Below are 12,477 nucleotides of genomic sequence, written 5' to 3'. Positions count from 1 at the left end.
TATTCATTCAAAAAAGAGAAACAGGCTTACTAATGATAGAGCCGCTAAGCTACTCTATGTATCCCATAATGAAAACTTGCTGAAGAAAATAGGAAACGGCAATAGATCAATTTTTATTTCCGATACTATTGAAGATTTTGAGGAAGTAGGCTGGCAAGAAGATGTTATTGATATAGATATATGCCTCTTGCTCGACTAGTGTGTCAAAAATATTTTTTTGTACAAATTTAACCTTAATTTATTTTTTAATTTGAAGAATAACTTATTTTGTATTTTGCGATGTTTTGTTATGATTTTTATAAATAAATATTTCAGTTTTTCTTATTTTTTAAAATATTTCATATATTTCCAATATTTCCATATATTTCCAATGTTTTCAGGAAATATTTCCGAAAATATATTTCTGGAAATCTTACATCACTATATACACGACGATAAAATACCATTTTATTGTCTTGTATAAAAATAACTATTATTTCCTGACATTGTCATTCGCTTTGACACTTTAGTTTGACGAGTTTAACAAGTATTACGAGTTTTTGCTTTAAATCAATAGTGTTGTGCTACTTTAAGCTTAAAAATGTTTACTAGCAGACATGCTGCAGTCGACCATTGTTCTTTTTAGAATCTCTTTTAATGCGAAGTGGTAAAAGATAGCTTAATAGCCGTAAAAAATTCATCGCAACTTTATTAGAATATTTTTATGTCCGTTAAGTGCTGTTAAGCAGGTGAGTTTTGTTGATGTAAATAATAAATGTTTATATATTCTTGTTTCCTAAAATATTTTGATTAAAAGAAAATATGTAAATGTGGGCAACGCTGTGCCGGTCAAGCTTAATCACGTGACTGAAAATTTGTTTGGTATGAACTGCATTTTAGTTGACTAAAAACGTTATTCATATACTAAAACCCCTCAGTCTCTACTTATTTCTCTGAAATTTAAATTACCACACACGGTTAATTGATGTTAAGTTTAAAAAATCCTGGAAAATTCGAAAGTTTTTAAATGTTTGATATATTCGGAATGCATTTCATCTGGGCAAAAGGACTGAAGAATATTTTTTCAAAAAAAAAACGACGATTGTTTTGGTCTTATAGCTGTCTCTGGCTTACTAATAAAATATAAATCTCTTAACAGTCTTATACAAAAAACAGGATCATGTACAAATATACAGTGCGTTTGTGGCATATTATGCCTAAACGCTTTATGTACAAGTGGTGAATTGTGTAATTTATCTCTTATTACACGTCTCTTTATTTCTCTATATGTTTCTTTCTCAATATATATTTGTATTGTGGCTTGTTTAGCAATAATATTTTGTGGACAGTCCTAATGTACATGTGTATATTGGAGGTTGGGGATACATACTGGTATCGGGTCGGACGTCCTTCATATCACACCGCCACCCCTGGAATCCCACTGGACACCTGAAACAGGAAACATACGAAAAATTAAGCAAAAGACTCACAACATCACATTTCATAGAGAAATACTCATAAATCCCATGAATAATGTAACATATTAAAAAAGATAAAAAAATGAGTGTGAACTATTAGCCGGAGAGCTGGCGACATATTTAGAGAACATATTTTAGGCAAGTTAGAATAACAAAAAAAAATAAAGTTTAATAACTTGTGAACCCAGAATCCTAAGTCTGGCTGGGGGGTTGGGGGTATTTCGCTACTGCGCAACCAGGTCGCTGCTACCTGTAATTCCATTAAATCAAATGATACAACGCGCACTAACGACCACTACCAAGCCTGGTCGTTGGCTGGTCGCTGCGACCAGTGGACTCCTGAGTAAATTGCACTAAAATATTATTTTTGATCTGCCCTGTATAATCTTTTTTTTTCTTTCTCTACAATGTGTAAAAACTATACTAATTAACACCTACTGTAATTACCGTTAATATTTTAAATGCTTTATTTATATAATATTAGAACATTTATTAGGCTCATGAATAGGAATTTCGCTTTTTAGTTAACTCGGATATTTTAACATTTCTGAAAACAGTATTTTCTAATTGGTTAAACGTAAAAAATCGTTAGATCTGCCAGCCCTGCTGAAACTAATCGTTTATCTGGACACACCTATATATACGTAATATATCCGTGGTCGCTGCGACCTTATCTGCTTCATTCTTCATTATCTGATTATCTGAAAAAATGTGTTTGTTGTTTTAAAATTTGAGTCAGCCAGTGGGGAAGAATGCACAAACGAAGCACTTTTGAGAGGTAAATTGTGTCTTATATGTACTTATTTTGATTCCCAAAATACGTAATAGTTCTATGTCCATGAAATCCATGAAAAAATGCTCAGACAGTCAGGCGGCACTTGGGGCGCTTATGAGCCCAAAGGTGTCGTCCAGACTCGTCCAGGAATGCCTAGGTGAACTGGGAGCTCTGGCAAGAAGGAACAGAATTAAATTATTCTGGGTGCCTGGCCACAGCGGCATTCAATGCAACGAAAAAGCCTTAAGTCTATATCTCTGGAAAAGCCGATGAGCTAGCTAGGCAAGGATCATCGGCATCCTATTTTGGTCCAGAGCCAGTACTGGGAATACCCGAATGTATGGCTCGTAGCGCATTAAAATTCTGTATTAGGGAAAAGCAGAATGTCCACTGGAGAAACAGACAGGGACACAGGCACAGACAAAAACACCCAGACATCAATTTTCATCTTAATAACGATGTTAGTTAGGCCTCAAACAGGGATGTTGCCTATCTCCTGTTCTATTCAAAATATACCTGCAACAAGCACTAAAAAAATGGATGCTTAAGTGTAGAGGAATGGGAATCCCCCTAATAAATGAGGACACCCTATACACCCTATTTTTTGCGGACGACCAGATAGTCCTAGCCCAAGATCACGACGACCTTGAATATATGGCAAGGAAGCTGATAGAGGAGTATAAGAAATGGGGGTTGGAGGTAAATATCATCAAGACTGAATGTATGACTGTAGGGGGGCCACAAGAGAACATAGTCTTAGAGGATGGAAGCGTGATAAAAAACTGTGACAAATATAAATATCTCGGATTAAAAATTACTAACGATGGAAAACTCGACGAGGGTATAAAAGATCGAATAATGCAAGGCAGAAGGGCAATATCTACGCTGAATGGTGTACTGTGGGCTCAAGGAATCTCTAAAGCTAATAAGAAGAACGTATATAATACAGTAGTGAAAAGTATAATAACTTACGGAAGCGAAGTATGGCAGTCGAAAAGCAGAACAGAGAACATGCTATTAGCGACCGAAATTGATTACTGAAGGAGATCTGCTGGAAAATCGAAAAGACAACAAATAACCAACAACAGAATAAGGAGATTATGGACGACATAAGAACAAAACAACTCATATGGAAACAACTCATATGGTTTCAAAAATCTTACTGTGGACACCTCGAGGCAGAAATAAAAGAGAAAGGCCGCGACGAAGCTGGAGGGAGGGCGTGGATAAAGAACTAGAAAATAGAGAAATACCTGATGATCTCTGGCTAAATAGACAAGAGTGGAGGTTAGGTGTCGGAAAACGTCGTACAACGTTCCGAACCGACTTATATATATATATAACGATGTTAGTTCAGAAATTATTTGGAAAAAATCGAAATAAAAATGAAACTTCTACACCCTGTATCTCCAAAACTAAGCATTTTAGGACATACATTTATACAAACTTTTTTACTCTTTTTATCTGCAGAATATGCTGCCGAATTTTCCGGACTGCCCTGTAGAGATAAATTGCGTGCAATGTACTTATTTTGATTCCAAAAATACGTAGTCTACGAAATATTGGGACATCCTGTATAATAAATTAATAATAAAAAAATGTTTACTCACTTGCAATATAACATGTAGCCGTCGGGTTCCACGTAGCACTTGCCGCCGTTCATGCAAAAGTTGGCCTGCTCGTCGGGACACTTGCGCGAACTGATCTGCGGCGGGTAGATCCGCGCGGGCGCCTGCGCCTCCTGCTGCGCGGCTTCCCTGAGCACGTCCACCCTTCTAGAGACGGTGGTGCCGTTCAGCGACTGCGCGACGCACTCGTAGCTGCCGTAGTCGCTGCGCTTCGGGCTCCTGATCGTCAGCACGCTCGAAGTCCTGCGAAATCAAGCTGTTTTGTAATTATAAACTATAGACAGTTGGGGCTAGGTGGAATGTATATGTCGCAGGCGTATCGAATAATCCGGCTTTTTGCAAAAAGACTAGGCATAAAGCGCCGGCTTTTTACACAAAAGAAGGAATTTTGACAAAAAGCCTATCTATTTTCAGTCACTTTGCAAAAAGCTTGACAATGATGATATTTTCTGTACACCTCTGCAAAAAGACTGTCTATTGTTGTCAGTCATTTTACAAAATGTCAAATCGAGGTTAGGCAGATTAAAAAAGGATAAAAGTTTAGTCAGCTATGAGCATAGGGATATTGAATAATTTACGCTTTAATAAAAATACCCAATATTTTTCTATACAAAAACAATAATTATTTATGTCAAAATTTCATTATGTTTAGACGAAAACAACTTAAATCCTATTCCATAAATTTTAATTATAAATAACATAATTTTAAATACAAAATATATTAAAACCTTAATATTGATATCTCACTAAATTATTATACTCTGTAATTCGATTCTGTGTACAGGGCAGCTTCTTTGTGGAACTTTGCTTTCTTTTAGAATAAAATGAATTTAGATCTTTATAATAGTCATCCTCAACCATACTCTAAAACAGAATTATCACTTTTTGTGCTGTTATTTCCAAATTTTGAGAGAGAAGTTCAAGAAATGTCGTTGGATAAATTTAGGGTAGTTATGCTAATCTCGCGTAAAATGTTTTGTACAATCTACCTAGTCTACATTAGGCATTTTGCAAAACGACTGAAAACAGATAGGTTCTTTGTAAAATATCCTTCTTTTGTTAAAAACGTCTGCGTTTTATAATATGCCTAGTCTTTTTGCAAAATGCCGAGTTATTCAATACGCCTGCGACATATACATAGAGAGTTAACTTTTTAACACTAAAACTTACCTCTCGTCAGTACTATCATCATCAACATTATAATCCTCATTATCACTTGTAAGCAATAATAACAAACATATGAATTAGATTGACTTTATATTTATATTTTTCAATACATTTTCAGTGTTATTTTTTAATTATAATGAACAAGAATAAGTTACTGAGTAATATTTTTTTAATAAGAAAATGCGACTCATATGTTTATAAGTTATGATCGAGATATTTTTAAAAACTAGTAAAACTGACTGACTGAAACTAAAAGAATTTCGAACTACCATTGCTTACTATTTCATTTAACTGACACAACATTTTGGTTAGAAGTACTACTGACTATCATCAGGTGTCAATTATTTAGAAATAATCGAAATAAAAGTAAATTTTCTATACCTTGTATCTCCAAAACTAAGCAGTTTAGGACATATTTATACGAACTTTTTGCATATTTTTATTTGCAGAATATGCTGCCGAAGTTTTCGGAATACGGTTCGGAACACCCTGTATTAAGCAAGGACAATGGGGGTTCGAAATTCTTTTGATATTAAAACTAAATCATTGTCTACAACAATCAAACCATATGAGTCTTGGTACTATAAAAACACGTTTTTTTAAATAAATATTTATTTGTTAAAGACTAACTTTGGATGTAAGATTATAATTAACTAAATAACGGTTGACTACTTACTTTAAATATTTGATTCGAACAGTCGTACTATTGCTGACGTAACTGTCATTCCTCCTCCACGAGATCCGATGGATGGGGAGGCCCCTCACCCTGCAGGCCAGCTTGATTCTCTCTCGTCTCGTTGAATTCTTTCGGGGGGATTTTATTTCTAATTTTTCTATACTAAGAGGCTTTGGTTCTGTAACAAAGGAAAAGAACTAATACAATCTGACTTAGAGATATTTCTTGACAATTTGGCGAAGGTACTATAGTGTAACAGCCCAAATTCGTCATCAAAGTTGAAGAGGTAATATTTTGGCCAACTGTATAACAAACAATTTTAAATAAAAGAAAGGAAACTACGTTGTGTTAAATGTATTTTTTATTGTGACTACCTCGGATGCGCCTCGACAGAAGCAATATTTTGGGAAATTTGAGGAGAATAGGTTATGTAAATAAAACGCTAAATTTGTAAATAACCGTACTTATTTTATTAAATGAAATGAATGGAGTGCCGTACTCTGCCTGGAATTCACGAGTAAAAGAGCACGGCAGAGAAAACCCCGATCACTACTCCAGAGAATCTAACTATACTGTTCTGGACTTTAATAAAAGAGAAATAATAATAATATATAAACTGTCCTCATACCTAGGTTTATAGTTTAATACATTCAAAAACATTATATCGTTCAAAACTGAAGAAAGTTAGTTTAACGGGTCCCCACCCGTAGGTACGAAGTCCCTGGTTGCGGAGATCGACGCTAAAGTTGAAGGTCTGGTGCAAATATCTTTAGATCATAAGTTTATTTATTGTTTCTGGTTTCCCTTTGCGAGCTAAGATATTCGCCCATGCACGGACGAAAAATGTTAGTACACTCAACAAGGCCCTTATTCCCACAAACCACAAACATCGGCACGAAGGAACAGTAAACGATTTTATTTAGATTACTTTTAAACTGAAATTCTTTACAGCATAAATAGATTCCATTAAATGCATACACATGTTATATATTTTCTTTGTCAGATCAAATAAATAAAGAAATGCTTTAGAACAACATCTTTTTAACTTTAGTTAAATAATGATAAAACATTTACTTTACCTTTAACATTCTTTGTCACAAAACTAAAGAACCAAAAATAATATCAATGCGTCTCCAATGGTAGTCTAAAGGCTATTATCTAACAACTATCATCTCTGTTCGTCGCCTGATTTCCCTCTCTCTAGTTTATGAATAATATTTTAAAAATCAATAATTTTATTTATGTACACAGAGTGTCTTAAAAATGAATGTTTTGAATTTAAAGAAATATGTCTATTTTTAAATAGGCGGTTCATCTCAGTACATATTTCTTAAAAACTAAAATTCATAATGAAAGCCAAAAGATTGATAAAAAAAATACAATTGGATTATTTTTTAATTAACTTATAGGTTATAACATAATTGTAGTTGTAGATGAGAGAAGTTTGATTAATCTATTACTATTAAATAATTTAGTTACTAGCAAAAACATGTGGGCAACAAGATTATTATTTCAATTTTAAATATAAATAATCTCGAAAGCGTGAATACAGGCGATTTATCTCGCAGATAATCCATTTAAATATAGTTTCGATTATTAGTTCACTTAAAATTTGTAAGCAAGCCAAAAATGTAGCGCCTGTAGCTGTAATACTCTCGCACATCCTTATTACTCACGTTCAACTCGTTGTAAGATCGTTATTTCTTTTTGGCAATGGAAGACGGCTCAGTTTCTATTGTTTTGATTCACCGTACTATCTACGAATTACTGTATACCATGCATACATCATTTATATTTATGTATTCTAAATAAAAAGTACAATGCATACATCATTTATATTTATGTATTCTAAATAAAAAGTACAATCACTATTTTAATAATAACTGTAATGTTTGAAGGTTGTAATATAGTCCGTCTAGAAAGTATCCGGAAAAAAGAAAGCAGAATTACAATTATCGATATATATTTTTAGGACTTGAGTTAAAAACATTATAACAAATTTTTAATTTGATTTACTTATTTACTTATACAACCTCCATTCAACTCCAAACACTTAACTAAACCTCCAGGTACACCCGAAACTGGGTCCGCACCATAATGTTCAGTGGCGGTAGTCCAGGTCTGTAAAACTGAGCGAATCAAATCTTGTTTATTTCGTGGAACTGCTCGTTCCACTTCAATCTTCATTAGTCCTCATATGTTTTCAATGGGACTAAGGTCTGGTGAAGCTGCTGGCTATGGAATTGTTGCCAAATGGTGTTCTTGCATCCAAGCTTGGGTATAGGCAGACGTATGGCATCTTGCATTATCCTGCTGAAAACGCCACCTCTCTAGATATAAAAAATAATCCGTTTCAAAAAGAAAACCATTTAAAATATCACAATATTTTGCATTATTAACAGTTCCATCAACTATACACAGAGGTGTAGCACCACGCTGAGATATTACTCCCTAAACCATTGTTTTAGTGGGAAATTTTGAAACTTGAAGGTTAACATTTTCTTTTGGTATTGATTTGTTTCCACCAAGCTGGAAACAACTAACAACTTTCGTCAGAAATAAAATCATTATTAAAATTATCTTCTTGAAAACGTTGACAAAAATCCATTCTTCGCTGCCTTGTAGAGGTGTTATTGCAGGGATTTTTTTTGGTTTCCTTGATATGTTTTGACTTTTCAGTGACATGCGGACGGTTTCTGGACACACTTTTAATTTTCGCTGACTTCCAAATCTGTTAGCCAATTTGCGAAACCCTAGGCGCGGATTCTGTCGTCCTAATGCCACTAAAGCGTTTAAAATTGTTTTCGCGAATCTTACGCGGTCTTTCTGAAACTGGTCCATGCTTCATATCTGTGCCATTCTTTATGCTCTTTATTGTCTCATATACTGCACTTTTTCCGAGTTCAGTCAATTGCACTAATTTTTTAACGTTTCGAACACCTTTTCTATACAAATATTCCACCATTTCTCTCTTTTTTACTTGCGACATTCTTTCTCAAATCTTAAGCCGGTTTACAATCAACAAAATTTGACAGATGGTGTTGCCATGCGATTTTGGTCATAGCCTATCGGCACAACCTACGTGATGGATTACTGTTGTCTTAGAGTGTTACAGAAAAAAACTACATTAAAATTAGAAAAAAAAAATAAAATTCCAGATATATTACATACCGGATGAGGGGAGTGTTTCATTACTGTCGAGAGATTAACTAAATCTTGAAACAATAATAAAAACTTTCCTCCGAGGTTTTTATACTATTTTATTTACAACCACATCATTAATTAAAAAATAGGGACAGTATTTTATTTTGAAAAAAAAAATGTGCGAAAATTTGTCTGTTTTGGCATTTTCATATCTATAGTTACCGGTACCAGTGGTTGTTATGGCGCAAACTTTCAACAGCAAAACAAACAACTAAGTGACAGTTTTGAATTTCTCGTTCGCTTTTTCGAATTTATATAGCATAGAAAGCCAGAATGTTGTCGGAAAGTTCTGATAATGAAGACTACTTTAATATTGGTACTCCACCATAACTTACAGAAGCTGCAACAAGAGCAGAAGCCAATTTACTTCCAGAGAAAAGTTGGGGGCGATATGAAATAGCATTGAAAGTATACGGAAAATGGTGTGCCGAAAGAAATGCTAAGAGTATTGCTTCGGAGACAGTCTTAATGGTATATTTTAGCGACATGGCAAAGCAGAAAAAGCCATCTACTCTTTGGGCTACGTACAGCATGATACGGACAATGGTAGAATTAAGGGAAAAGGCTGACATATCAAAATATCACAAACTCGTCGCTTTTTTAAAACGCCAGAATGTAGGTTTTAAGCCAAAGAAGTCTAGCATTTTTACCTTCAACAAATAAATGTATTAAAATCTTCAATTATTATTGTTCTTGTTTATGCTTCTTGTTGTCTTCTTGTTTATTTTTGTTGATGTTAGATAAGTATGTAATAAAGATATTACAAGAATATTTTTAATTAAATGAGGCGAGAAATAAGAAGACATGCATATCGATGCTTTGTCGAAAAAATTAAGCTCTGCCTGTTTTGCATTAAGATCTGTTTCTAAGGAGCTTAACTTGTCAGTGGCTAGAATTGTTTATTATGCACTTTTTGAGTCGCTTTTTGGTTCTGAACCGTAGTTTGGAGTCTTTGAACTAAAACAACGATACGTAGATTTGGCGAGACGGAAGTGTAACAGTGGCAACGCCGCCCCTGAGTGAGCGCCGTCGGTCGGTCGTCGCGACGGCTGGCATCGCGCCAAAAACTCAGTGGTGGAGCAGGTAGAAAAACAACGTGTCTGCCGTATAAATAGATCGGGTTTTAAAGTAAGTGCTGGCGATTACAACCGATGCTCCTCTTTCACAATAAGTCCGCCGCACATTTGGCATCAAGCAGCCAGCGGGGCCATGAATTTTTCAAATGTCTCCGATACTGCTTCGTGTCCACAGTCTTCGGTTTAAGAGTCTATTTCACTAGTCCGAAAAAGTGGCAAAATAAGCGTTCGGCATTTAACGTTTTATGTAAAACTGGCTAGGTATTTTTACACAAATGAAGAAGGAAATTAAAGATAAAGGATTATATACTATATCCCTATTGCAGCACATTTTTAGACAACTTTATTTTTAAGATTTTTATGGTCAAACATCAACAAACTATTCCTTATGTTTGGACTAAATTTTCTCGGAAATAAAGCCATAATTTAAAATTCCGTTACTATACGGAAATAGATTGAAGTTTTGTGATTACGGTGATATATAATTTATATGGTTTTATAACAAATTGCTCGTTATTTCATAGCAAATGCAGAAGCTCTCCAAACCTTAATCAAGCCTTAATCAAAGCACGTGTGTTTGGAATTTTGGATGTGGCTTAACACGACAGGATCGGGCTAAGCCTAGGCAGATTTCTGAAATATAATATATATTTCATTCGGCCACGCGTTCCCGAAATAAAGGCTCTTGGCAGACAGACGGAAAGACAACAAAGTGATCTTATAATAGTTCCGTTTTTTCCTTTGAACTACGGAACCCTAAAAATGACTCAACCTGTTTATTATAATGAATAATAATTATGAAATAATATTTTTTTGGAAATGTCCAATATTCGATGGTAATTTAGAGCTCGTTAACGTTTCGACGCCTCACCAGTTTCATTCATTAGAATTATCGCGATGTGCCAAATATCGTATGTATGCGAATCCAGCCATGATTTATCAGGATTGGTGAGGACTTCTGTGTGGGCCCAATTCGTTCTAGCCAGTTCCAGCCCACATAGTAGTACGCGAAGTGAATACGGTTTCATTCATCTTCCATGTCAAATTACGGCGGCGCCAAATTACATAATTGTTTTATATCATGTATACAGGTTGTTGCATTGTGGCAGTTCCTCAATACGAGGATTGTCGTTTATATTTTAAATATACAGATAGAAAAAAAACAGTAGATAACTTTTAAACACTATTGTTTTTCGAAGTGTTTTTCACGAAGAGAAACGCATTTTTGCGTCCGTTAGAACCAATTCTGAAATCAGTTATTTCACTCGCTTGTTGGTACCTATAAAATTGCGTTTTTGAAGGCGCTAACTGCATCTTCTGGAGACTGGAACCTTTGACAACGCAGTTTATTCTTTTTTTCCATAGCAACTGTTAAGATTGCCTTATATCTATCAAAAATAGTAGATAAAATAGGATTTTAACCGCAAGGGTAGATTAAATGATACTTTAACAGCGAGGATAGGTTAAAAACTTTATTTCTTCTTGCACGTTTTTTAAGTGCTTCCATTTTTGAATTTTTTTTATTCCTTTTCATAAGTTATTCGGGATTTAAATGGAAGTAGTTTGGATATGGCGTTAGGTTAGGTCGCCTCAGCCTGAATATCCGTTGGTAATTTACTTATTTCGTTTTGAGCCATTTCTGGCTCCAATTCAACTCTGCAATCGACACAAAAGAGAATTAAAAAATATTGACTCAAAACTGACAACTAAAGAGACAGCTTTATTTATTTGACAAATTACGTAAAAATCAACGCCAACCCAGCACAATATTTTTTCTCCTCGTAATAAATTCCTTGAAATATTAATTTCTGAATATTTTTTAAAACGTAACTCGCTATGGAAGAAAATATTGTTTTATACATGACGATAAAATTGCATTATCGTCTCCCGAAATTAATTCACTCGCGATTTCTTTTCCGTTTTGTATAAAAAATAACTAAAATTTTGAAAAAGTAAAAAAGTCGTTAGGATTTAAGTCGGAACTGTATAGCGGATGGTCCAACAATTTGATGTTTCCTTGCTTTAAAAACTCAAATGTTTAGCGAGCATTATGTGAGAATTTGTATTGTCTTGGAGGAGCATCATTCGTCGTGTTGAGGGTTGGTTTTTCGAATCTCAGTAATTACTTTCTGCAAACAAATAGATATCTACCAATCAGCCGTAACATTTTTTTGATCTTGCACAGACATTTTTGCTACATGACCCGCTTTATGATTTCAATAGCATATATCATACATTTACTATTCTGTCTCACTATTTGTATCTGATTCGTCGTACTGCAGATCCTCGCTCTCACAAACGAGTCTTCCTTTGAGTCGATATCTGCACCGTAAAATTTTTGTAGACTTGATGTATTATGTTTCAATTAATAACTATATTTTATAACACTTTTTAGAACTGCCTGTTCACCGCAAATTTACCCACGGTATAATTATTTCTTAACCTACCATTTTTTTTCCATAACAAGGGGCCGTCCTCTGCCGGAAACACTGCG

At 34.5% G+C, this 12,477-nt stretch overlaps 1 protein-coding gene across 3 annotated transcripts in view; it reads right to left on the bottom strand.

Moving 5' to 3' along the window:
* The window catches only part of LOC115878739, a 133,414-nt gene that overhangs the window by 6,704 nt on the left and 114,233 nt on the right, over window positions 1-12,477 (bottom strand). Inside the window, exons 3-6 of one of the 3 annotated variants that reach the window (XM_030895325.1) lie at window positions 5,704-5,881; window positions 5,031-5,042; window positions 3,843-4,103; window positions 1,370-1,428 (exon numbers count right to left, since the gene is read on the bottom strand). In XM_030895325.1, coding sequence (XP_030751185.1) covers window positions 1,370-1,428; window positions 3,843-4,103; window positions 5,031-5,042; window positions 5,704-5,881 — 510 coding nt within the window. Of the gene's footprint in view, window positions 1-755; window positions 1,429-3,842; window positions 4,104-5,030; window positions 5,043-5,703; window positions 5,882-12,477 lie in introns of those variants that run through there. The other 2 variants (XM_030895323.1, XM_030895324.1) reach the window with 2 other exon arrangements.

Source organism: Sitophilus oryzae, unplaced genomic scaffold (genome assembly GCF_002938485.1).
Source record: "Sitophilus oryzae breed Bouriz unplaced genomic scaffold, Soryzae_2.0 scaffold_1521_pilon_pilon, whole genome shotgun sequence".
Taxonomy (NCBI): Eukaryota; Metazoa; Arthropoda; class Insecta; order Coleoptera; family Curculionidae; genus Sitophilus; species Sitophilus oryzae.
Note: the sequence above shows the minus strand (reverse complement) of the source record. Positions and strands in the feature narration are given on the sequence as shown.